The 27,791-nt window shown below is 40.4% G+C and overlaps 1 protein-coding gene and 1 non-coding gene across 2 annotated transcripts in view; one reads left to right on the plus strand and one right to left on the minus strand.

Moving 5' to 3' along the window:
• The window catches only part of dlg2 (discs, large homolog 2 (Drosophila)), a 137,390-nt gene that overhangs the window by 89,103 nt on the left and 20,496 nt on the right, over positions 1–27,791 (plus strand). Inside the window, exons 7-15 of the mRNA XM_076161279.1 lie at positions 9,454–9,507; positions 10,736–10,786; positions 12,403–12,527; positions 15,228–15,397; positions 15,694–15,830; positions 16,516–16,660; positions 17,092–17,230; positions 21,414–21,473; positions 26,494–26,650. Coding sequence (XP_076017394.1) covers positions 9,454–9,507; positions 10,736–10,786; positions 12,403–12,527; positions 15,228–15,397; positions 15,694–15,830; positions 16,516–16,660; positions 17,092–17,230; positions 21,414–21,473; positions 26,494–26,650 — 1,038 coding nt within the window. The remainder of the gene's footprint in view (positions 1–9,453; positions 9,508–10,735; positions 10,787–12,402; positions 12,528–15,227; positions 15,398–15,693; positions 15,831–16,515; positions 16,661–17,091; positions 17,231–21,413; positions 21,474–26,493; positions 26,651–27,791) is intronic.
• trnar-ccu (transfer RNA arginine (anticodon CCU)) lies at positions 12,143–12,215 on the minus strand. Its single transcript has one exon. It is a non-coding gene; the product is annotated as a tRNA-Arg (tRNA).

A 27,791-nucleotide genomic window follows, 5' to 3' on the forward strand; every position in this document is an offset into this window, starting at 1 on the left:
TAAACCCCAAAGATTTTACGTTTGCTTAGTCAGAGAGCTGGAACCAGAGCTGGAACCGTCTCTATATCTGTAACTGACCATCAGTCCATCTAACCATGCCCCCACACGCTCACATCTACATCAGCCGTAACAATATCACACTTACATGCACTCCATCTGCCTACTGATGCTCTCTTATCTCCCACGAGGCACTGCTGTTTGCTGCCGCCGTCCGCCCTGATGAGTTATTATTCTCCATCAGTGACTGTTTTGTGGATGTCGCCTCTGGTAGATGGAATGGGTAATGATGACGCCCACACACTTGCATACAAAAGCATTACACAACAGAGCATGTTACGGCGTCCTGCGTGGCATTGAATAACTAGGTTTCATGTCTTATTGCTTAGTGACATCATCTTCACTTGAGAATACTGTATAAATGTGTAATGTGTGTGTGTGTGTGTTTCAAACACCGTGAGGCATGCGGCTTGTTTCCTTCCCTCACATCACCGAAGATGTTCACGCTAAAGCAGCCGGATGGTTTAGGATCATTTGCTCTCAAATGAAAGCCCCACGACCCTGATTGCGTGTGAAGTTGTGCGTTGTGTGGGGGAATTAACAAACTCAATTTTGAAGAGATGAAATTAGCACGCGTCCAGTAACTTCGAGTGGTTTCTTCTCTGTGCTCATCAGCTGTGACTTTGGGTTTGAATGGTTTTGACGTTTTTGATGTGAGGATCAGTGACATGAGGGATCAGTTGATCCGCTTTGTTTCTGGTTTTCTGTGTTTCTGAATAGATTTAGAAATAAAGAAAGGCAGTATTGTATCTCCTGTAGCTTCAGAATAAAGGCATATGGATTTTAAAGTTTAAAGCTAAAATTGAAAGCATAATTTAGTGTTTAAACTTGTGCATTTATTCAATATATTCAAATCCCAGTGGAAGGCACAGAACCATACACAGAAGTTATTAATGTGTGAGCCCTTTTTCAATTACAGGCTTTTGATCTTTAATGTCCACGAGGGCTTTTTGTGTCCCAAATTCATTATTATCTTTCCATTGTTAGTACCTCAGGATAATCTATTTTCTTCCCCCTGGAACAGAGATCTGTTTTCCCGGATATCTGGACGGGGCTAAAGTTTACAGCCGATACAAATGTTAAATACAGAACTGGGGTTACAAAGCACTGTCCCCTACGACATAAAGGCTAGACGTTTAGGAAAATGATTCCCTAGCTGCTTTCCTTTGACCTGTTGGAAGCAGCCGCACCCATCGTAACAGTCTCGAGATTTGTAGTTCAAGATCACTTGCCTCCTATTCCCAGCAGTGGTGACCATCGATTGCTTCTGCCTGGAGGTGCGGATGCTGTCAGGCAGCACTGCTAGTTGAGTCATTTATTGACAGAGGGCTGGCATCTCTCTCTCTCGCTCTCTATCTCTCTCTCTCTCAATCCACACATTCTACTTTGTTATTCATCTCTCTTTCTCTCCATTCCTCTCTTCATCTCCCGCTCTGCTCCTATCATCCCTCCCTCACGTTCACTTTCCCTCTCGTTCAGCGTCTTGCTCTAACCCTGCCCCTCTCCATCTCTCTCCCCTCTTCCTCCCTCCCCTTTCGCTCTCTTTCCATTTATCGTTCTTCCACTCCAGAACGCAGTCACACACAAACACACACCATCTCCAGCCAGCGCAGCTACAGCAGCCAGCCAGTCGCTTCATTCATCATTCATTTTGCAACAGCAAGCATCAGACCGGGTCCCTTGTTTTATGACCGTTCTGGTAAACCAACAGAAGGAGGACAAAAAGAAGCAAAAGATAAAGTGTTGAAGCAAGCAAAGCTTAGTGTTGTGTGGCAGCAAGGAGGAAGCAGCATGACTGCTTACCTGAGCAAACAACAGAGTTGCTTTGCGGAGCTGGATGGAAGGAGAGACTATGGGGAGGTGCCGGCTTCCTTCAACTGGCATCATCAGCATCCAAACAGCCAAGACCAACTTCATCACCATCAGCTGCCCCAGCGTTACCATTATGGATCTGTCCCTGGTGGAGCAACCCTTCCCAAGAAGGGGGGTAGGATGGTGGCCTGGCATTTACAAAGCAAGTCCTCCAGGAGCCAAAGTCAATGGGCGGCAATAAGAGCCAAGGGGGGAAGTGGTGACCTGTGGCCTTCAGAGTGTGATTGTCACCAGAGCTGGCAGGAGCCCTATCAGGTAAAACTACTCTGTTGTGTTTCAGCAAGGTCCAGTTGTGAGCTGAGACAAATTTGGACTCTGATAGTGACATCTAAGTCATTCTTACCTCCACGGCTGCATTACTTAAGCTTTCTTTGCTTTTTATACTGTAGTTCTGTTTCTGACAGGAACAGTGAATGTTGATATGCTTCGCTGGAAGAAAGGTGGACATTAAACATATGGACTGTTGTTGTGCAATTCCATTGTCAGGCATCATGCTCGAGTATAGTTTGGTTTCCTGTTGAGGGAGATCTGGAAGATGCCAGACCTTGTTAATGGGACATGGACCTGTTTCTATAACTTAATAACCCAATGATGTAACTCCTCTGCTGCCCTGCTGAGGCTTCCACATAGGCACTTTGTGTTGTATCATATTATGCTATCGACAGATGGTACATATAGTGTCAAAATTGTGTTTATTAACCTTTGATTGCACTGCTAACCATTAAGTGTAATAATTTATTGTGACAGTTAATATGATTTTAGCTTTAAATAGAGGCCAGGGACGGATTTAGGGAAGCATCATCCACAAAATCTGCATTATTATCTTACCATGAACATTGAATTGCCAAAGTGGAAAGAGTGCATTGGTAAAGGCAGCAAATGGCTGTGACTTCAAACACAGCGTGTATCTAAAGTGTGGCTCTACTTTTCCTTCATTGCTTAATGTTCATATTTTCATTGTTTCCAGTCTTTTGCACATGTGCTGCTTTTTTCAAGATGAGTAGCAGTGACGTAATTGATTTCAAGGCTGATTGAGTTGCCTTCCTCTGCCATGAGGGCATCTAATCAGAGCTGTGATCCAAGCTGTTAATCTGCATCTGATTGTCAGTGTTGATAGTTGAATACCACTCATTATTCCTTGAGAAGACAGACAGCGATGACGGAGCCTTGTGCCGAGCCAAAGCGTGGGTGTGGTTAGAAAATCAGGAGCATTTCTAAGTTGTTTTGCGGATGGATAGGAAATGATTTGATTTACCCAAATCCAGTCATAAAATCAAGAAAGGGACAGATTTTCTTTTTGATAACTGGTTCTTTGTTTTTGCCAAGGATTATGAGGCACTGAAGAAGTGACACATTTAAGATAGCTTTGAAATTGATTAAAGTACATATCCATCCAGCTGCCCTGTACTCACTTATCCTGTATGTAGAATTTTATCTTGTGCCTCTTTTTGCAGGATTTCTGAAAACCCTTTAACCAATTCTTAGTGAGACTTGGCTTAAGGGCAGGACATAGCCCAGGGAAGAAACTGAAATGAAATTTTGCTCAGGATCCAAATCCAGATTTAATGAGGCTCAAGATTCTGCAAAATAGGGTGTAATTGTGTCAATTTCTTCTAAAATAAGACACCAATCTCAATGGAGAATGGTGCATACTTATCCCATGATCCACTGTGACTGGGTGCAGTGTGGTCCACATCTGGTTAAATGTCAAATATAATATGGTTTCTTACAACCAATTAAGTCCCATTAGAAGACAGATTCTCTCTTGTTAGTAGACAATTTTACTTCAGCCTTGGCAAAGGTATGCGCTTTAACGATCACCCTTCTAGTAAGTATTAGCAACAATGTGACATAATACAGTACAATCACTGAAAGGGGATTTCTGGGAAGAGGCGTACAATGGACATTACATTTGTGTGTCTACACAATTGCCTGAAATTAGTTATAAAATCTGGCTCACTGTTTTCAATGGTACTGTCAAATAAATAGGAGTTTGCCATACCACAATAAAAATGATCCTCTGTACATTCAAAATGTGGTTTTTGGAGGCGATATATTCTGATAACTAAAGCTTTAATTGGTTATTTACTGCCTTTGTCATGCTGTAATTACATCTTCTCTTCATCTTTTCTATTCTTTATGATTTGATGCATCTCTTATGTGTGATGCAGGGGAATGCTGCAATGCATCAGCAGCAGCAATCTGTGTTTTAGGATAAGATGACATACGTGTCTTTTTATACAAAATTGATATACTGCTAAACTAATTTAACAAACTAATTGCAAGGAAGTGCAGTGTTTGGGTAACCGAAGCATGAGTGAAATTACCTCAGGCAAGGCCAGCAGGAGGTAATGGGAGACCATCCATCATGCAGCTCAGGGAGAAGCAAGGCAGTGGGATTGCAAGGAAGCCAGCAGTTAGCAGTAGCTCTTTCCTTGCTATTGCGCTGCCTCTGAAAGATGAGGGCATGATGGTGAGAGCGGGGGCATAACATGAACCTAACAAAGACAGGAGGCAATACAGGAAAAAATCCAGAGATATTTCAAAGAAACTGTTCGCTACAAATTTCTGCAGTTGCAAATGTAAAATCTGAGAGAAATGTATTTGATTAACATTATCTTAGCTCGACTGTCTATTTCCTTCGCACATAGTCCGTCTAGCTTCCTTCCTCCTGCTTTTAAAACATCCACATCTCATATTATGTCACTGACTATTTTCACATGAGAAGAAAGTGAATTATTGATAGGTTTCCTTGTTTTCAGGAACCACTATGCATAAAGGTGCCCCTGAATTATTGAGCAAAACTCATCCAGAGACCCAAGTGAAAAAAAAAAAAAATACAAGTAGACGGATATCTGATGCAACATGATTGCATCCTGCAACGTGACGGCAATTGTCACTCTAGGGCACAGGTTGTAACAGTGTCTTAAAAATAAGCCAAAAATAAGATGGTGATTATGTTGAAAGTGTGGAAGTGTCATGCAATGTTTGAATGGCTAAAAGCAATTGGCCGTCACTGGAGTTCAACCAAAAAAACTATGCACGTGTTGGTATTTGCTAATTGTTATGTGTGATAAAACTCTCCATGTAGAAGTGCAGAGAAGGGCATGTGGCCTGAAACCTGATCAATCTGACAGCTGCCCTGATTATAACATCTAGACTCACTTTTAATCTATATAATTGAGCTAACAGCATTTTTATTTTTTTTCTCTATTGGCAGGACTGTTTCATAATTCAATAATTAATGCACTCTCATATTATCGCAGCTGTAGTTTAGACTGTCTGAAAGCCTGCTAACAAATCATGCAGCTGGACCACTGACTTAATGTGCTGTTCAGAGGCACTTGATCACATGGCGATGAACAAGAGGAGAAATGAGCCTGAGTGCAGTTTAGCATGCCATTTATGTGCTCAGTTGAGTGGCCATTACCTCTCGGGGGTCCTTGTGTTCATTTGTGTGTATTAACAATGGCAGGGGCATGTAATGTGGTATTGAAGTAGCTACTATATGTCGCAGCAGTACAAACACATACAGCACATAAAGAATTGATGACGCAGTTCAGTTGTCTCACGTCTGGCCAGTGTCTTTTTTTAATTAATCTCTCAACTAGTCTCTGAGACGTTATTTCTTTTTATAACATGTGATTTACTGTTCAATGCTGTGGTGTTGACTATAAAGGATGCCCTTCTTCACTGCGGTATAGGTCACAGCTCTGGCAGGGCCTTTCCACATGGTCTGACTCACTCAACTTGCTGGCAAACTGACAGGCAGAGGTCAGCAGAAAGTATCCAGTGACTGGAATGCAATTAATGACAGATACCTCTGACCTACAATTGGGTTATGGGAGCTTCCTGCTGTCTGATATGAGTTAATTTACCACTCAGTAAAGTATTAGTGTCCTTATCTGTTACTTACTCTGTGTAATAAGGACACAGGCAGGAGACTATTCCTGACCGTCTCTCTGGTGGTACCTGCATTGCAGAAAAATATTCTCTGTTGTATAAATCAGTGTATGGAGGATGAGTGTGTGCATGTCTTTTAACCAACATGTACTATAATTACGATTACATCCACACTCTATTGTGGTTTCAAGTCAAAGTTGAGTGTATTGTTCGTGTGCTGTCCTCTCTGTGTCTCTCATTCTAAGAATGGCTGTGAATTCATTCATGTAATTATTGTCAGTGCACAGCAAGCAAATGAGTCTTAATCCCCATCATCATTCTTCTCACAAACACCATTTTACTTCAATTACTGACTGGCTTCACAATCCTTCACAGCTGTTGAATGGTAATCGTGCTCTTTCTTTGAGCTCACTGAATCAGTCAGTCTCTTTGATGTGTGCAGATTCATGCACACATGCACACAACACGTTTGCATTGAGGCACTGTAAAGGGGATACGTCATACCACTTTCTTTTGTTCTTGTTATCTTGCTATCATAAAAAATGTGTTTGTGTGAAACTGTTGGCTGGCCTTGTACGCTGTCTTATCATCTGTGTATGTGGGTAAAATGCTGCTTAACATGTTATCTAAGTAAAGGACTTTTCTGTATTACACTATAGAAAAAGGGGATAGTTAAAACATCGTCACATTCACGCAGTAAGAATATCATTTTGGACATTAGAATACCTTGACATCACCCTACAGGAAACTAATGGTATCATCATGAAGCTTAGGATAGATCAGGTGACATACAGTAATAGATTTGAAGATATTTCATAATTTTCACAACAATAGAGGGATGACACCAGATCTGAACCTAAACAACCAAAGGTGAAGACACATTATTTAACTCTTTAACCAAAAAAAAAAGAAAACCTGCCCTTCAGAATCTCTTGTGCATTCATTTTCATGCCGAAAGACAGATGAATTGTTTTAAGATCATATGGATGAAAGAGTCACACAAGCTTGTGAACATGTTGATGGTGCCTTTGTTGTGATGGGCACACTGTATTATTTATTCCACTTGAAAATTATGGTAATTTCCCGTCAGTAACATTTAGAATGTGCGGGTAATTCTTGCTAAGGTGACATTTTGGTTATCCACTTGTCTCAGACGGGATCGGTGTCATTATAGAAACAAAAGAGGGGGAAGGCGAAGTGAGGCAGATTGCTCCTCATAACGTCACGTTCATTTGACAATGGGCCTTTTTCTCAGCAGACGTTTTGATTTATCAAACACAGGTGTAACTAATCACCTTAATAATGGTCTGCATTCCACGCAGATGCACAGGTGTTGTTGCTCGGCTACTGTGCCTGCTGATTTATGGGCATGAACTACTGGCACAGCGAAACAAGACGGAGCCATCAGTGTTATTAGTCACACCTGCGCTTTTCATTTGATTGCTGGTCAGACGTATGAACACGTCAACGTTTTGCCCTTCCTGCACTGCATTTATCAAACATACATGCAGAACGCTATGCTGCTGCCTGCCGCTGCTTTTTCTGGACATATGTTTTGATAAATTTAGATAATCTTTCTTTGTTCGGCCATTGCGCCCACGACAGTTCATTGCAATTAGCTAGCTTTTCAAAAAAAGACAATGAAAAGATACTGTGTTATGTCCAGCTTCAGAGATACAGAACTCACTAAAACAGCACATCTGTCACATGTTGCCCTTCTTATTAACCCTCGCCTCTGATTCTATCTGTGTTTGTTTTTTTAAGAGGTGTTAATAAGTAGAAGATTTGGATCTGGACCCAGATACAGGATTTTGTTTTCTCTCCCTTCTTTTATTTCTCTATTTTCTTGAAATCTATTCAGTGTGTCCTACACTGTGTGATATCAAATGATGATACAGAATACATATATTAGTTCAAGGTGAAGCATATATCAGTTTGGTCATCTTTTGTCTGGGGTTTAATAAAGAACACTCTCCCTGGTTGTGACAGGAGCATGAGTCAGCAGGATGAGTCACTCTTTCTCATGTCTTTCACTGGGCCGATGACGAGTAAACCATCATGTCCTTCACAGCATTGTGTCAATCAGATACAGATACATCGTCTGAAGGGTCTCTGTGAAGTGCACAGTAGCAGCGACAAAGGTGTGCGTGTGTGTGCGCGTGTGTGTGTGTATGGATCAATTATACCCCCATGGTGTACAATTTACCACAGCATTGATAAAAAATAACCTGTGATCTGCAGTCAATGTATTGTTCTCATCCTTTACATCCAATGCAGTATTACAAATTGATATTCACAGCATTTTTTTCAGCATAATTATTTATAGCGAGATAATCAGCCCTTTCTTTTGTTATTGCCCTTGTAAGCCGAGTTCTATTCATCTTGTGAGGGCAAATCAAAGGCCAAAATTCAAAGGAGTCTCCTTGTGCTTTGTCTTTGAAGTGAGTCTCATACATACAGCTTGTTGTTGTTTACATACTTGAACTGCTGTTATTCTGATAAGCAGTTGCTGCTGCTGCTTCTTTGCAGCCAACACAAAGACAACCTCTCTTGACTCAGCTGGCTTTTTTGGTCCGCTTAGTTTCTACAAGTCATTACCAGAATATTTTGCGTGCACTATGTGATATTGGTTCCATTTCATGTTGTCTGCGGAGTGTCACACAGTGGATTACTGTAATATTTCTTACCAGACTGAGATATACGATTCCAATAGGTGTCATAATACGGTTTCCTGTAGTGTAGACGGCTGAATATGATGATGTCGTTGGTGTAATAGCAAAATGTCATGTCCTCTCTTTATTTGACTGCTTTGGTGCCATCATTTTGTCACCTTTAGGATTATCCAGGGTTTTTTTTTTTAAGGCTACCTTGATTTAAGATTGGTGTCGGGGTACATTTCAATACAAATTGCTGTCTATCACACTTCATAAAAAGTTCAGCTGACATGCTGAATCATTTAGGTAACACATCTGTTTAAAGGTGTCTTTCCAAACGCTGCTCTTCCGACCATGGTGTCTTTCACAGCCAGTCTTGCATGACAGCAAACCAGAGGGCAACATCAAGAGACTTGCACAAATCTCTCTGTGTCTCTGTTTATGTTTCCAATATAAGATGAAACACTGTGTTTGTGGAAGGATGGCACAGACAAGTTAGCAAAAGACCACATCAATGTTCCACAAGGTATCTGGGACAAGGTTCTTAACGCTGATGAGACAAAAATTTAACAAGACAATGTTGCTTTGCTATTACAGCTATTGCAACCTTCAATATCCCATATGTATGTATAGAGCAACTTTACTCTGTGCTCACATTTACACTCGTTCTCATATTTCTTTCAAAGTGAAACCTGTTCAGCTGTGGTGGCTCTATCAGAGTGCTGTGTATAAGAGCCCAGTGTTTACTGTTGCATCCAGCAAATGGAAGTCTGTTAAATTGTTGATGATACAGAGGAGAAGTTGCAGGGTGAGACACAAGCTTGTCCCCTTAATCCATTCTTGGAAAGTAGGACAGTGTGGGTCCACATTTTTGTCAGTATAATATTGCTTACTAAAACTTACATCTCACCATCTTCTCCTTGTCTCCCTCCCCATCTGCAATCCTCTTTCTCTGTCTCTCTTACAGGCCAGTCCTGCCCCGATAATCGTCAACACTGACACTTTGGAGTCAGTACCTTATGTAAGTTTGATATTTTCTTATTTGTCAGTATATCAGTAGGTTGAAGAACCTTAAATGGAACAACATTCAAAGAAAGTATATGTACAGTGTATTGTATATGTTTAATAGCACAACTTATCCGCCCAAACAAATGAGGCCACAGCAATGAATTATTGATAGTTGTCATGAATAAAAGACCAGCACACGATGTTCTGAAGACCTTCTTATGTAGCACTTTTACTGTTTTACGTCAAAACAAGTAAGTGATGGAGCAGTGCAGAGTAAAAGATGAATGAATAACATATGCCAAACACAAATGGGGGGGTTTGGTACCAGGAGACATTCCTTTTTTCATGCTAAAACTGTCAGACACCACAGCTATTCTAACAAATACTGTGAGCACACATTTGTATTTAGTCCAAAATATCTATTAATCAGTTCCTTCAACATAAACAACGCAAAGGTAGAATGAGACATCCGTGAATGTTAAAGATACTCAATAGTCCTATATGGTGTGTACAGTAGGGCACACAGCAGGACACACAGATGCAATGCTAAGATATCTAGGGGGAATATTGCTAATTAAAATGTCAATAAAGATGATAATTAATACATAAATCCCTAATTCGTATTGTCATGGAAAAACATGATCTGTTCTTACTGAAATTCACTACAACAAGAGAGTATAAGGCTTTACCTTTTCTCCAGTCCACTGCTACTGTAAATGTAGCTCCAGGCTTCGTTTGATTACACATGTGAAACACAAGTTCTGATGATAATATCTGACGCTAACCAAATTGCACCCACCTGGGAAAATGACAAGCAGCCTCTCACATGCCCAAGTGCTATTCCGGTACGAATGCATAATGACAAGGAAGTGCCTGCTGCTAATTAATCATCTCAGTAAGAGACAGGAAAAGACCAGATCCCTCTTGAAAATGTGTATGTGCCATAGCTCACATCCATGCTTCAGAAAATAGCTCATGCTGATTAAACATCACCCTTCGTGTTTCCCTTGAGGTGGGGCCTATTTATCACAGAAATGATGAGTGGCTTTGGAAAAACACCTATCACCTTAGATTGTAAAGTGTGGCTGAACAGGTCTTGGGTGCAGAACCAATTTTAAGACTCAATAGTCACATTCTGTAGGTTTAAAAATCACTTTTTTAACTCCACTGAAATGTAATTTAAGGGCATTTTGGTTCACTGACTTTTTCTTCCCCCCCCCCGCCCCCCCCTTTTTTTTCAGGTTAATGGCACAGAAATTGAATATGAATTTGAAGAAATCACATTAGAGAGGGTGAGTATGACAGATCTATATTTCACCAGAATAGAAGTGATGAGAATTTGACTCAGCACTAAATCGCAGCAAAATGGGAGGGAAGGTAAAAACATCACTGCAACTAAAAGAGAACTAGAGCCTCTATATAAGATGGATGTGGGTGGGCATTTCGTTCTCCTACAATGAATTAGACCTTCGGTATTTTTTCATTCTGGTGTGTGTAATTGTGCTTTGAACCTTGAGGTGTCCATTCTTTCTCTTAGAATATTTTATCCTATATTAAAGTACTTAGGGGAATATATAAACAGAGCCAGGACTGTGCACCTCCTGACCTAAAATAGCTTATTACATGCATGCATGCATGTCATAAATGACTTCCATTATCATGTCACAGGTTAAGAATTCACTAATGTGCTTGATTACACACAATTATTCATGCAGAGTCAGGCAAGTATATTTATTCTGCATGTAATGACAATGATAAAATTGTAATTTGGTGCTACTTTTATCCACTAATGAGAAATTGCGCCTGAGACGTTGCACCTGACTCTTACTATGTTAATGGGGTGACTACACTAACATTCTTTTCAGTTTCCTGTGAGCAAACCATTGGGATTCAGAAACCAATGGTATTTGCGAAAAGCCTTTTACACGACCAGTGTGCTTAAACAGATGTGACACGGTTGGCATGAGCTTGTATTTAAATGAATTTTTTAAAGCTATTTAGATGAAAACGTCTCACAGGTTTTGTCCTAACTTGCGCAGAGTGAAAACTGACAAAGCTAGAGAAAGGACAGAGTTGGTTTTGAATTTAAAATGAGTCTACAGAGAAATAAGATTTAACTCAGACAGATGTCAGCGTCCATGCACACTCCAGGAGCTTTATCTGTAGCCTTCATATTCATTATCATCATTCAGATGAATGGCCAATATCCTCTGTAGCCCGTGAGCTCAGACAAGTGTATGTCTGGTCTTTTTAAGTTATTCCCCAGGAGAGCTGAATAGTGTTTTTTATTCACTATTCCAGACACTGAGACCCTCTGCAGGGGACCTCAGTGGATTCTGTAATCAAGAGAAGCTCTTATTCCCATCAGTTAACTCTTTAATAAAAGCACGACTCTCATTTTGTCAGCAGGCGTCAGTGTGGTTTTTATTTTGAGAGCAGACAAAGCACAGTTTCTGCTCCGTAAGACATCACCTCCCAGGACTCTAATCTCTTTATAAATATAGTTATTTCACAGTAAATTCAGTATGCAAACAGTGTATGAATATGCAGTAGTGTGTAATATAGCACGACCACTTCAGGCATCATAGCCATTTCTCATGGACACATTGGAATACCAAACTGGTGTTGTGATGTAATTGCTGAAGATACACCCCAGATGGGACTCGAACCCACAATCCCTGGCTTAGGAGGCCAGTGCCTTATCCATTAGGCCACTGGGGCAGGTTTGGACATTTATAATCGCAGCAGAAAATGAAAGTTGGATTGTTGGATTGTTTCTGTAATAAGGGTTTAAGGTCTTGTCTTGTCAAGACAACAAATGGTGTCCCCAAAATGTGTGCTTGATGTGTGGCATCTTGCTGCATTACATAGACATTCACTAAGTCCTAGTTCTGCCCATCTGCCACAGGGTAACTCAGGGTTGGGCTTTAGCATTGCCGGAGGGACAGATAACCCACACATCGGAGACGACCCTGGCATCTTCATCACCAAGATCATCCCAGGAGGTGCTGCGGCAGAGGATGGACGCCTGAGGTCAGTTTCTTCAATGCACTTACAAAGATTTTTAATGAGACCAATTTCTGAAAGATTGCAGACCTGACAGACAAAAGGGGAACTTACATGCCCCCCATAAATGATGAAGAGGATGAGCCTTTAAGAGGATGACTTTAAAATAATCTCTTATCTCAATCACTGCTGACATCCAATAATCTGAATAAATTACTGTTTACTCCTCCACTGCTGAAATTAATAATCTGCACCCAGAAAACAACATTTTGGACATTACGGTTCAGGCAAATTTGACAGTCTGTCAGTAATTATCCAATCCTGATTTCTTTTTACATTAAATCTATAAAGGAAAAGAAGGAGCCAGTCTATCTCCTTTAATGGCTCGAAGAGAAGCCTTGTCAAAATTCACCTTGTCAGTGTGCAGCACTCTGATGCAACAGATCTGTGTGTATGCTGCAAAATCTCCATTAATAATTTCTTCTCTAATACATTTATTATACACTGCTTAATCATGATACATTTTTTAGAGAAATTATCCTTGTGGTGATGGCAGAGAATAATTAACCATTCCAAATTTCAGCAAGTAGAGCTGGTACTTTTTTGTTTCTCAAGAAAATTGTAAAAATGAACCTACAGCATCAGCACTTATTGAGTTCTAATTGGTTACTTTTAAAGGGAACGTGAAAAATCCACAATCAGTAAAGTCAAATAAAGGGAGAGAGATTTCTCCTGGGTTTATTTATTGCTTGACTGCTGACAAGCTTTCTCAGGGGACAGCCCTTCCTACACTGCACTTGACACAAATTGCTTAGCACATTGACTCATCTAAAGGCTCCCGCAACCTGTGCGATTTTGTGCCGTTTCAGGCAAAAGAACAACCTTGAAGGAATCGTGGAGAAATACATGTTAGTCACTCCAAAAAGGTGGTCCTAGATTGTAGTATGCAGTATAGACCGTGGCATACAGGTCATTCTGGCAATGTCAGAAATTAAAGATCAAAATCGTCTGTGAAAGCCTTCAGTTGTTACGGGTCAGCATGCAGCTCAAGCACAGCTTTCTTTAGTCTGTAAGCATACTCGCATACAGACAGCATGGCTCCCTGACTGTGCTTATTAAAATGGTCTTCCAATTTTGCGGCCTGCCCCTATTGTTGTCTTTGTAAGAGATGGATGGCAGCATAATTCAGATGTCTTTTCCATATCTATCAGTGTCCTGCGGATGCATTGTGACCCTCTCCACTGCCTTTTAGAGTAACAGTGATGGATAATGCTTGCTTTGGGTACGGGCCAACCATTTATTTATTTTTTGTTCAACTGCAGCATCGGAGCATTGCTGTCAGATCATAGATGCCAAAGCGGTGTGTAATGCTCGCGGTTTCGATCTCCAGCAGAACGCGGAAGCTGCGGGCCAGGCATAAATCAAACTTACCCTAATTGCTGGTCAGTCTCTCCAAGGTGGGCAGCCAGGCTAATGCATTATGGATGGAGAGGAAGAATAATCTCTGTCAGGAAGGAGGTCTGATGGGAATTTGGTTTTCTATAACATCATAGAAGCCAGACACACTTCCTGTCAGTGTCACTGCACAGGGACACAGAGCACTCTGCTTTCTGAATGCTCTAGATCAGCTTAAGGGGCTGCTTGGAGCATTTATGTTAAGTTTCACGCAGAGGCTGTTAGTTTGGAGAGGTGATGGACAGATGTACTGTAGAATAAACCCTCACTTTTATCTCTGAAAGTCTTTTCACAATGATATATATCTTTCGAACACATGCAAATTTACTTAGACATTAATTTCATCGTACCCTGAAAAAGCTTGAAGTTCAACTTACTGTAACTCGGTGTACTATGTTTGTGTTTACTAGTTAAGTAATGAATAGAGAAATGTAGTACAAAGACGGAAAATAAAAGACAAACTGTGAACACTCAACTATGACAAAGATTTCAAACTAACTTTTTCTAATGCCAGTAGAGATTAAGTGACAGTTGGAAGTGTGCGTGGGTGTGTGTTTGAGTGCGCGTATGTGTGTGCGTGTCACGCTGCGACACAGCTGGCCCTGTGAGAACCCGCAGGGGAGTTGTGTCCTTCACTGGCAGGGCATGGATGTTTTGGTTCACACCTCGGGGGAATTCAAACCACGCTCTTGCTGATTCTGATTTTTACACAGTTGTATGCACACCCACACGTCTCCATTTCGCACGTCGCATAGTGTGAATACAAATATGTACACACGCGGTTTGCCAGGAATCCAAAACACACATAAAAATAACATGACTCGCCATTAGTAGATGTTGTACTGTCAATAACCACACACTTTCCGAACACACTGTGTGTAGCGAAAACAACCAATTTACCAATTTAATGTTCCTTATATTCAGCTTTCTCCCTGAAAAAGTTTTAATGCTGCTTTTTATAAATATAAATTGCTCTTGTCATAAACCACTCGCCTCCTGCATGTTTCCAAACATTGCCTCGTCTTCACTGTAATTGGCTGGCTCATGAAAAATAAACTTCGGATGATCTCTGAAAACTTAACTTCTGAACTTGTCTTCACTTTAAGAAAGTTTGACTGTTGGTTTAACATTTGCCAATCTGCCTTTGGAATGCACCCTGTAGACTTCAACATTTTAAATAATGCAATAGGATGAGTGCACCTGTGCTCGTTAATATAACTTAAATATAAATATCGCATCACCACACTACACCTCCCTCTCTCCCTCTTCCAGAGTAAATGACTGCATCCTGCGGGTGAACGATGCGGACGTGTCTGAAGTTTGCCACAGCAAGGCAGTGGAAGCTCTCAAGGTTGCAGGTTCTATTGTCCGGCTGTATGTGCGGCGCCGTAGGCCAATGCTGGAGACCATCATTGAGATCAAACTTGTAAAAGGACCAAAAGGTGGGCTCAGAAACGTACACTGTAAGCCACCAATGGAATCTGACAAGCAGTATTATGTTTTGATATGAGGATACTTTTAATCATTGCCAAGAGCAACCTAATGCAATTGTTTTTATTTTTCGTATATTGAGTGGTGTATTATTAGTTTAGTCCTATACACTAAGAAATGTGAATATTATGGATTCCAATTAAATATGATCTCAGTTGCTTACACATAATTAACTTCATTAATACGATGACAAATATCACATTGTGTACAGACACCTAAAACCAACCAGCTGCTTGTGTACACACAGGGCTGGGCTTCAGTATTGCAGGTGGAGTTGGTAACCAGCACATCCCCGGAGACAACAGCATATATGTCACCAAGATCATTGATGGTGGCGCGGCACAGAAAGATTCTCGGCTACAAGTCGGAGACAGGTTACTAATGGTGAGTACCAGACTTTACTCTTGACTGTATTTTTTATTTTAATTTTAGTTTTTAACCTTCGTAAATGTCATTGGTAATTGTATGAATTGTGTGCAGAGTCTGTGGTTTGGTGATTTACAAAATGTCATGGTTGATTGAATCACATTAGCAATGACTAATTCTCTTTGATGAAAAGGTGACAGTGTGTCGGTGTAATAACTTCCTCAACTCTTCCACAACTCCCAGAGGTTTGAATAGTGCTTGATAACCACTCCCGAGACAAAGTTATTTGTACAAACACTCCAATGTTTATGGTATTCATCATATTGCCCCATGCATAGTTCATCAAGCAGGAAATGCCTAATGATCCTCACAGATGATTTGAATTTTCCAAAATCTTCTGTCTAAATGATTAAGGCCTTGGCATCCATACTGAAACTAACAAGCAACAACTTGATGCCACTGGTGGCTCGACTAAGTAACAGCTCTGTTTGCTCTGCAGGAGGGCACCCGGTGCTTAACTAGTGCTTAATTTAATTACCTTCCTACTGTCTTGTTCTCTCCCGAGGACCATCTGTCATAATCCAGTGTGTTAGAGGCAGTCAGTGTGTTGGACTGATCTGAGATGAGCAGGGAAGAAAAACAAAGCACACTCTCTTAAAAATCTGATGTACCAGTAAGGGACTGTGCACTTTTGTCTGGACAGGTGAACAACTACAGTCTGGAGGAAGTTTCTCACGAAGAGGCAGTGGCCATCCTGAAGAACACCTCAGACGTGGTGTACCTAAAGGTGGGGAAACCCACCAATGTGTACCTATCAGATCCCTATGGGCCTCCTGATATCACACACTGTGAGTCCTTAACTCTGTTATTAGAAATGATATATTTATTTGTCATTAGAAAAGTTCAACAAGGTAGCAGAGAGAAATGTAGAACAAATGTGCATTAGTGTAGAACATGTTGGAAGGGTTTGGATAATATTTTCAGTGTGTTCATGTGTTAATATTCTATCTATCTATCTACGTATCTATCTAAAGCTATATTGGAAAGCATGAAGATGAAATTTCCCAGATATACAAAACTTTTAACTCTTAACTATTCGAATCCAAAAGAACTGCAGTTGGTGTCTGTGTTTGACAAATAATATTTTCAGTAAACATATTTTATACTCCCTCCGCCATTGATAGGAAAGTATTTGACTTTTTTGAGTTTCCTTGAATTGTCATTGGAACTTTAGCTTTGTTATTGCCGTCTCAATTTGTGGCATACTCTTCTTCCTCAGCTTTCTCTCCAGCCATGGAAAATCATATCTCTTCCCCCGGCAACAGTGGCACTTTGGAGTACAAGTCTGGTCTCCCCATCTCCCCTGGGAGTTATTCCCCCCTCCCTAAGCACTTACTGGGGGAAGAGGATATAAACAGGTTGGATGGTTTTTCCTTCTTACGGTAATTACCTCCTTTCCTACTAGACTACTAGAACTAGATGTAGAAGATTTGTCCACCCCGGTCCTCCTGTCTTCCCCATGTCCACACTCGTCTGTGTTTGTGTAGCAAATCAAAAAGCAATCACATTCCCTTGGGAAGTTATGATGCTGTTTGAAAAGACCTTTCTTTCTATTTCGACTGCTGGTCTTCGTAAACTCCTCCTATCCAAAACCCAGTGTCCAATTTTCTGTCCAGTGCTTTTCAAAGATGAACTCAAGGATGATTAAGATGGGTCCAATATTTATGTCATGAGAAAAGATCATCATTATACCCAGTCGGTGGGTTGCAACATTACATTTTGATTGCATCCTCAGAGGCATATTTCAGAAAAAAGTGGGTACCCAGAAACGGCAATTTGAAAATCACTGGTGTGTCTACCTCTGTTGTCCTTTGTTCTGTTTGCTGCTAAATATGTCTTTTTATCATTTTTATTGGACAGTGTTGACTGTTGTATGCTGCCATTTTGATTGAGCACATTCACAAAGCATTGAAGCATCAAGCATCCATCGTGTAGTTACACCCTGCAGAGGCAGGTTTCTAATGTTGTTTTTTTGTGTCATCTGGTACATACTGTTGTGCTTTGATGATGTGTGGTCCAAATCACTGGAGATTATGTTGTTTACGAAGGTTGCTTCAGGCTCATCACAACACCCGAAGGTATGACACATTTTGAGAATAATGAGGTTGAAATGTGATCTCTGAAAAAGCTTTTCTGTGGGACTCTGTCATCAATGGTGGATACAGGATGGTACAGTATCATCTCCGGCCATTAATGTCAAATTGAAGCAATGATTGCTGATGATGATGATGCAGACATAGTTGAGTTCTCAATTACATCAGCATTTTAACTGTTTGCGGACAAGTCAGCCAGATGAGAAATAGCTGTCACGTTGACTGGAACTGAAGAAGCCTTTTAAATGAATTTGGAAATATCTTCTCTGCTGAGAAGTCCATGGTGAGTTTTAAACTGCTTAGGATCTATTCTAGGATTCTATTCACCCTGGATGATTGAAATGAACATTCATAGACAGATATAAGAGTCATTGGAGTTCATGGAGGCAACAGCAGGATTGTGGATATGCTCAGTCCTCAGCTGGTCAAATTCAGGAATTGAAATGAAGTCTGACTTCCCACAATCTTTGGGCAGAAATTCTTGGTGATTCATAGTGATCATGGTCTAAGACTATGAATCACTTCTTAGACCATGATCACTATGAATCACTAAGATTCAGGCGACACTGAATCAGCAAAATCCTTCTGCATAAACAGAAAAAAGCAAGAAAAAAATTCTTCAACTGGGAGAGATTGTATTATGGATCGGACATTCGATCATGTTATTTTTGATTTTTCTTTTAATTTTGGATTTCTTTGATGCATGTCTAAGTGACATGCATCAGTTGATTTATGAGTGAGCAATGACCTACTTACACTTCCTCATAGCAACATTTAATAAATATTTTTTCTGGACACTTCACAAATGTATTCAAAGGATCTCCTCTTTTTAACTATCTTGTAATCTTTACTCCTGAGCTATCCTTGCGAACCTGGTCTTTAACTTGTTAGATGGTTGACCTACTCAAGGTCCACTTGTTAATTATGCCTAGTTTCATTCTTCTGTAGCGTACAGCTTGTTTGCTAAATGTCTGACTTTGGTTTTGGCAGTGGGATTGTTGTGTGTTGAGGATCACCCTCACAGCATCTTAGAGTGTCATAAGTGACTATGACTCATGTTTTGTCATGACTCGTTGTCAATCAGTGATTATTTTTCCGAAACTAGAACCATTGTTAGAATTTCTTCAGTTCTGAATTGTTCGAAATGTAGTTGAAAGGGGTAATCATTTGCAGTGTCTCATTTGTTTCCCCTCTCCTTGAATATTTATCTGCGTATTAGCTTGTCAGTCATTCCACACTGACAGCTGTACCTAGTCCACTGCAAAAAGATCAGGTTGTCTTGCTGAAGTGAGTCAATGCAGGCATGAGCCACTTTCCACCGCAGCTTCTCTAACACCGAATCACAAAGCATGCTGCCAAAAAGTTTGGACCAAGTTTTCTATTAAGTCAAATCTCAGAGCATTAGGAAACCTTTTATCTTCACGGTGTCCCCTGGTGCCTGTCAAACTTGACTTTGGGTCTAAGTGGCTGCCTCAGCTGGCCTTGCTATTGGTTATATGTCATTACATTTGTATAATGGCAGACAAGGGCATTGATCACTGGAGTTGAATTAAAGAGTATTATCATATCTCATTCCATTATGTTTTTCAGTGTAGAACTGTAACAAGTATTATTTTGTGTGGATCACGTAATGGTGAAATATTACAACAGTTTGAAAACAAAAGCCCATGGACCCTTGTGTTAAGCTTTGCTGAGTGAAGGATTAGTCATCAATTCTCTTTAGAGTTAAGAGGTTTACCAGCTGCTCTTGGCCAAGGTGCATCTCTAATAGCCTTTGAGATTACCATGATCTGAAGGGTAGTTCTGCTGCTGCCAGTTGCTTTTGTCACTCTTGGTCATGTTCTCCTTCAGATACTGCAAGTCCATATAACATGAAACAACGTGATCATCTCATCACTGTGGGTGTGAGATAAATCCAAAGTTTTGCTGCAGTTGGATGTCGCAGGTTGGAGGAAAGAAGGCAATTGAAGGCTTACAGGCATGAATAGAAAATACAAAGCAAGGCAGAGTATGGCTATGCCAACAGACCCAAATACTCTTGTCTAGACTGAGGAGCCCAGGCCTCAGTTAAATGGACTGTACTTTTATCCAAAGCACTTCGCAATGACCTCACATTCACCCATTCATACACTGGTGGCAGGGCCATGCCTTGCAAGGAGCCAGCCTTCACATCAGGAGCAGTTAGGGGTTCAGTGTCTTGCTCAACAACACTTTGACACTTCTCTAGGAGGAGACCCTAACCCTAACCCTAACCCTAACCCGGAATCTAACGAATGGAACATTCCAATCCCACAACTGCTCCTGAGCAATGCCTACCCTGAAGAAGACTGAAGCTCCACCCCTATAGAATATACCAACCTATCAGTTCTCTCAATTGAATCACAACTAAACAAAAAACTAACAACACAGTGAGTCCCACATTTCATCATAATTATTTGATACGAATATGTGAAAATATACACAAACAAAGGAACTGCTTAAACAAAGGATACCCCTGTCTTATGGTGTATCCTGGCCATCATACCGAAATACTTGATATTGTCAAGTAGGCATTTAAAGCTCAGTGATTGGATGTTGTTGTTATTTACTGACAATGTGAAAAATCTCCAGGTGACTTTTCTTCCTCTGCCAGCAAGACGTTTTCTTGTTTACCCATAATGCACAGTAAATCCTTCTACTGTAATTTCATCTACAAAAGACTCCTCGCCTCACAACAATAGTGTGCACACAGACACATTATGTGTCCTAAGCACACACATTATGCACATACTGCTTTTCAAACTCACATTCTGTCCTGCATGCTCTAGTTCACACACTGGACTTAGCATCAGTTCACACACACACACACACACACACACACACACACACACACACACACACACACACACACACAGCAGACGTACCCACATTCGGTGTTCACTGAATGTTTAGCAATGATAAAAATGTACAGAGTGTCTCCTCCAGAGATGCATTACCTCTCATAAGCTAACGGACAGTAATATATGGTAATGATGTTGTCAACCCCTGATGTGGGGAGGCAGTAGCTCAGTGGGTAGAGCTTCTGCTTGGGAACTGGAGGGTCGCCGGTTTGAGTCCCTGCCAAGGTGCCCCTGAGCAAGGCACCGAACCCTCAATTGCTCCCCCCTCTGCGTAGGGTGGTAATGTAATGTAAGTCGCTTTGGATAAAAGCGTCTGCCAAATGCTCGTAATGTAATGTAATGTAATGATGTGTGAATACACTTCAGTGCTTTGGAGGATGTGCCTTTCTCTATTTTAGTGTCCTTTCTTCTTCTTTAGTCTTTGTTTCCTGTGGCATGCCTTTGTGCTTTCTCTGTGTGTCTGTGTAACTGCATTAATGTAAGCATACCAACAGCAAGAATTTCAACATTTCAACATTTTTATGATACAAAGACAATAAAGTTCAATTTTCTCATCTACTTCCAATTAGAAATCACTCATTAGATGACGGGGAGGTTCACAGGTTTGATTCCCAGCACTTCCAGTTGAGGTGAGATATTTTGTATGGTCTTTCACCTACTGCATGCAAGAGCATGATGGCCATCCCATACCATATGATTGACATCACAAGGCATCATTTGAAAAAAAGAAAAAAAGAAATGACAACGATTTTTGTTTGCTTAAAAAAGACCTGTGAATAATACAGATGTGCTGTTGCATGTTTCTCTACATGTTGGCTTGTTTAACTTCCCATCAATGGAAACTAGTCCACCCTCTACAATGTGTAGCAGTTATGGTTTTGCTAAATGCATGTTGATGATGTCCAACGTTGATTACGACCAATTTTCATTGGATGTGAGGTACAGTAGTTGTAATGTTTCTTCTTAAAGGTCTACTGTGGCTGCAGTGCATACCAGCATCTGAACATGAACATGATCACATACAGTACATCAAGATAAACACCTGGTCTAACTTAGATATTCATAACTAATTTCTGTCATCTATCTTAAGACACATGCACTTCCCACTTCCTTCGCTGGAATTAGCAGACTACCCAATGCCATACATGACTCTATCCAATGCCAATTTTGACTCTTAACAGGATATTGTAATTATTCAGTATCCATGTATTTATAAGTAATGTCGACTGACCGTCTGGCTGAACATCAAGAGTATAATATAATATGATATAATATGATATAATATATTATTAAAACAAGGACATTCTTAATGACAACACCCAAATTAATAACTTCATGACATTGATCAAATGATCATAAAAAACAGCCTAAACAAAACCCAGGCTTAAACAGGAGATCCATATTTTCATGTTACAGTAATGTGTTATGTATATATATTGACAAAGAAATTAATTTGATTAAAAACCTCCTAATCATAACTGCTTAGACTTGATACAATTGAATAATTGATTACAACAGGAAATTTCCTAATAATGGCTCCTTTGCTATTATTAGAGCATTACAGATGTTCAGCTTTGGTGTTTTGTCGTCCAGGTATATCATATAATAAAGTGCATACACTGTGTCTATGTGTATGTACTGAGGAGTCAAATTACCTCCTGCTCTTCCTCCCTTGTACCACACCCCTCTATTTCTTTCATTTTCCCTGTCTTTTAGCTATGTGTGTCTCTCTCGCTCATTTGTCCCATCTCCCTCTTTGGACACTAATGCCTCTACTCTTGTCTCTCACTCCACTGTAGGCCTCCTGAGCCAGTTTACAGCACTGTGAACAAACTATGTGACAAAGCTCCCTCCCCCCGCCACTATTCCCCAGTGGAGTGTGACAAAAGCATCCTCCACTCCGTCCCCCTCCCACACTATCACTTAAGCCTGTTCCCTGACTCTGACGTCACCAGGTACTTTGCACCACCGCCATCACTCTGCACTGTACCACAGTCCCTCACCCCTCCATATACATTGCATGTTATGTTATGTTATGTCCATACGTTCCCTTATTACCACTCATTCACTTGCCTGCTCACTCCTTTGGTCCCCCGGGGAACCCAGTCTTAGACCTGATTTGTTAAGCCAGCGTGTCTCTCTTCCCTCCTCTTCCCTCACTCTCTGATTTAGTAGGGGTCTTTTGGCCTTATCTGTCACCAACACATTGCAGGTTTTATCAAAGTTGGACTCACTCTGGAAATGGAGGTCGGTCGTTTCTGTCATGAAAGGAAAATGGATCATAATAAGATGGAGTATGTAACATTCAGAAAGTCACTGAAGCAAATTTAATTCGAAATTAGGTCACCATTTACTGTCATATCAAAAGACGGTGAGATCCTTCACAAGAAATTGCAGAATGTGGGTAATGTGCTTCTGTGAATATAATGCAGGCATTGTCAGGGACTCACTGCTTTGTCATAAATGTGACATGTAAAGGCTGCTGCATGCTGCCATGGTAACCTGACCTTGTCTGTTGCTAGTAAAATGCTAATATACTAATCCCATAATTTCATCCTTGAAATACATCCTAGTGCCTAAACCTAACCTCATGCCACCTCGCAATATTTATAACTTATTTATGCAAACTCAGAAACAATCTTTGGAAAAGAAGGCGTACTTTATAATTGAATAACAGGTTGCAATTGTGTGTGCTTGGGTCGTTGTCCGTTATGTGCGCGCATCTTTGAACCTCTGAGCCTGTGAATGAAACATTGCTTTCTCACTGAAACAACCTGAGGGAGATGACCATTAGTTTTCCCTGGTAAAATCCTGTCACAATGGTAGCTCAATTCTTCTCCACTGAATCATTTTATTCCCAATATAAATGAAAATAAAAGTGAGTTATAACTGCGTATTTGCTGCGACTGGCCCAATAAATAGTGAATCACGGCTCTGGGAGCCTGGGCAAGCAGAAGAGTCATCAAATAAGGAGCCTGTGTTGACACCTTCAGGATTTCTTACTGAGTGCTTCACCTGCTGAGCGTCTCTCTTGGTCGAGTCCTGAGCTCAGGCTGGAGTGTGTTGTAAAATTAGATGAGCAGCACCTTTGCAGACACCTTTTTTAATCATGGTGTCTCACCAGGCAGGCTCATCCCCTGCTGCACAAATAGGGGTTTAAATGTACATGAATAATTAAAACAGATACTTGAACCCAATAAGATTTAAATTACATGTAGTGTATACACATATTTTGTATACCAACAGAATATCTTGTGCAGAGCAAAGCAAAGAATTTTTGCACAAAACCTTCTTCATCAAATGAAAATGTACTGAACTTTAAGCCAGAATTCTAACATTGATTCTGGTGTTACATTAAATACTAGAACGTGGATCAGTGCATCTTTTGTGTATTTGTCTATTAGTTTTAAAATAGACTGGCTGAGGTCCTTTCAAGTTCCATAACATGTGTTTTTAGTCTTGCAAGATGTGACTCCTCTGTTTCCTAGCAAAGTAGTAGTAGTGGCATGCATTGTAACAGAACATCATATGTCTCAACTTGCCGGGAGGTGTTGTCAATGTCCCAGTCAGTCAGTCTCTTACCTAAGTGAGTGGTTTCCTCAGAACTACATGTGACAGTGTGTGGATGCGCTGGGACCTTTTACTCTGACAGTGCTGGGATTTGAGGGTCTCCTGCCTGACTCGAGGTCAAAGCTATTTTTTACCTCACATGCCTTAAGACATCTTTGCTTTTCTATGCTGTAGATATAGAATATACATTCAGATGTTATTTCACCAACCCGTAAGATTTTTTTACCCATCAATACTCCGTTATATACCCAACTAACTAACTAACCTAACACAATTTTTACAATATCGATTGCATAATGCATTTACAGTAATAATAGCTGTATTATTATCTGTTTTAATATTGGAGGAATACCAGTTAGAGGATTTTTACCACTCAAATTTCTTTCTTTCTTTCTTTCTTTCTTTCTTTCTTTCTTTCTTTCTTTCTTTCCCTAACCCTCTAACCCCCTATCCTTTCTTTCTTTCTTTCTTTCTTTCTTTCTTTCTTTCTTTCTTTCTTTCAGTTCCAGGATGAGTTATGAGTATTTTCCTCTCACAGGTTTTCCCGCAGTGCCACTTCTTACACAATACACATAAATGCATATATTGTGTTTTAAAAAAGTTATAAATACAGTCATTTACAGAATCATTATTCAGTCTAAATCTTTACATTGTACAAACTGTAGACCTCTGTAAATACACGATACATGACTACAAACACTGCTGGTAACTAACTAGCTAACTTGTAAACACAACAGCGGCAGTCCAGTGACAAATGTTTCAAGTTCTAAGCTATCACAGGCTGTTTTAGCTTTAACAAAATCAGCCAGGTCCAGTATACAAACGAGGAAGAGATAATTCTCTCCACATTACGTCCTTTTGTACCCTTTTGCATGAATAATTTCTTGAGGTGCCCCAAAGCAGCTTTCTTCAAACTCTTATCTATTTATAACATTATGAAAATGTCAATTCAGTCTGCAGGGCATTTAAATCACATTGGTTTGTAATCAAAATGTTTGGTGTCATTAAACTTGCAGAGTTGCTAGGCTTGCTGAAGGGCACATGGGAAACGTGAAATCAGCTCCATTAGTAATATATGCAAATGAATGTGGAGTCAAGTTGTTGTTGGAGTCTAACTTGAAGGATATAATGTAACCTGTGTACTTTACTGTTCAAAACATTACACACACACACAGTCAGACCAGGAAATTGAATTGTTTGCTCCACTAAGGTTCTATTAAAAATTGGACTTTACATGCTAAATTACCTTTATTCCCCTAAATAAGAGCTTAACTTTATTCATGTAGCGATGATACAGTATATGGGGTACTAGGATGGTTTTCTGTGCCATGCTGTGCCATGAATTTGTGGTTAAAAATACTATCTTATCAGGTTCTTTTTTTAGTGTCCAGACCAAACAAGTCACTAGGAAACCAGACATTTAGACAATTTTCTGCAGGTTTGCTCCAAAAAGCCTCAAGGAAAATTTCTGACTGCTGAAGTGTGCTTCACCTTGTACCTGTGGTTTACGCATTCATCAGCAGATGGCAGTATATTTCCAAAGACACAGTGGTACATTCAGATTGTACTTGCTTGTCCTTGTCCAGGAAAAATTCACGTTTTAAATGAATGATGAAGTGTTGTGAGTGCTATACAAAATGAGGAATTTGCTTTAATTTCATCATGTCAAGGATGGCCATCATCAGCTATGTACCCTCTCTGTTTGATTTCTAGCCTGTACCATAAATACCCTATGACCTATAGGGAAGCAGAGTGTCTTTAGGTATATGTACACATTCCATGTCCATGCATGTATGTAAGTGTGTGAGGAACAGGGTGAGAGCGTGAGCCAGTGTGTGACGAGGTTCCTTTTCCGTCAGAATCGGGGGCAAGTGAGCCTAAGTAGAGCACCGTCCCCCTGTGGAGCTCCAGTAGTCCTTGTGTTCTGCTGTCTGAGCCAAAGCCACACTGAGGCTCGTGTCGCTGTGCTGTGCGATTGTTGACCACCTCTCTGGCTTTCTGTCCCTCACCACCGAAGGTGAAGATGCTGAGATCCACGGACTCCCCTGAGCTGATGTACTATCTGAACTGTCTGTACAGGGAACCCAGGAAGGTTGTGCTCCACAAAGGCTCCACGGGCCTGGGCTTCAACATTGTAGGCGGTGAAGATGGCGAAGGCATCTTTGTCTCCTTCATCCTGGCAGGAGGGCCTGCCGACCTGAGCGGAGAACTGCGTCGGGGCGACCAGATCTTATCGGTGAGTGCGCTCTGGCCACCTCATTCACTCATCTGTGACTGGAGACATTTTACAGAGTTTGTTAATGAGATGAAAAGTTATTGCTGTAAATGTACATGTGGCCCTGTGCATTATAGGTTATTATATTATATTATATTATAGGTCTGGTTGTGTTCTACATACATACATGATGCTTAATTGCATAAGAAAATAATAATACGATTTCAGTAAGGACCCCTGGCTGCAAGATGATAGATGGATTGATAGATAAACTTTATTGATCCTGCATGATCATCAGAGAAGCTTAGATCAAATGTAGCATTAAACTAATACCATAACAAACAGAATTGAAATCTGCAGATCAAATTATTCAGTATAAAATATATACTACATTCAGAGCCTATATGGCGAAAACAACAAAATAAAAGTCTAAACAACAAGACCAATAAGAGAAAAGACTATAACAAAGGTATAAACAAAGCTATAAACAGCTTCATAAATAAAAAAGAGCATCTTTGTGTATATGTACTGTATTTCATGCATATTAAATCAAGAATGTATTAGTCCTACTGGCCTAGATTACTTTCCAGGGCCAAACAAGTGTAGTCAGGTCATTCTTGTTATTCCCCTAACAAGCCCTGCAGTGTATCTGTAATATTTATGAAGGGATATACATGTCTCTGTTAGTAACTAATGAGTTTGCTTAACAGTGTATAGAGTCTTGGAGATTCGATAACTCAAGGTTTGGGGATATTTTCACAAGGTTCCTATGCTTTCCTTTCTCAACATGTCATCCTGTAGGCCAATAAGGCTTGTAATTACACAAACGCAATGAATACAGACAACCAACAGTGATGTTTTTGCATCATCTTTTCACATCTCTTGCCTTTAAGATAATGCAAATCTAGGTCACATTTGATAGAAGGACAGCTTAATATATCGTAATTCAGTTTCTGCATTTTGACTGTAGCTGTTGGATTTTCTTTCCTGGTCTTTTTCATACATTTTGTAGAAGATGGTTTCTGGCTGTGATTTGCATGAGATCAGGCTTTTCCAACACACTGCCTTTTCATGACGTCTCGAGAACAATGAGCGCAAGCATTAGTGCTCTTTAGATAATGGAGACACATTAAGGAGAAGAGGCTTTTAAGGGACATCAACA

Source organism: Genypterus blacodes, unplaced genomic scaffold, assembly GCF_046128005.1.
Source record: "Genypterus blacodes isolate CSIRO-AG114 ecotype Tasmania unplaced genomic scaffold, CSIRO-AGI_Gbla_v1 ptg000111l_1, whole genome shotgun sequence".
Lineage (NCBI taxonomy): Eukaryota > Metazoa > Chordata > Actinopteri > Ophidiiformes > Ophidiidae > Genypterus > Genypterus blacodes.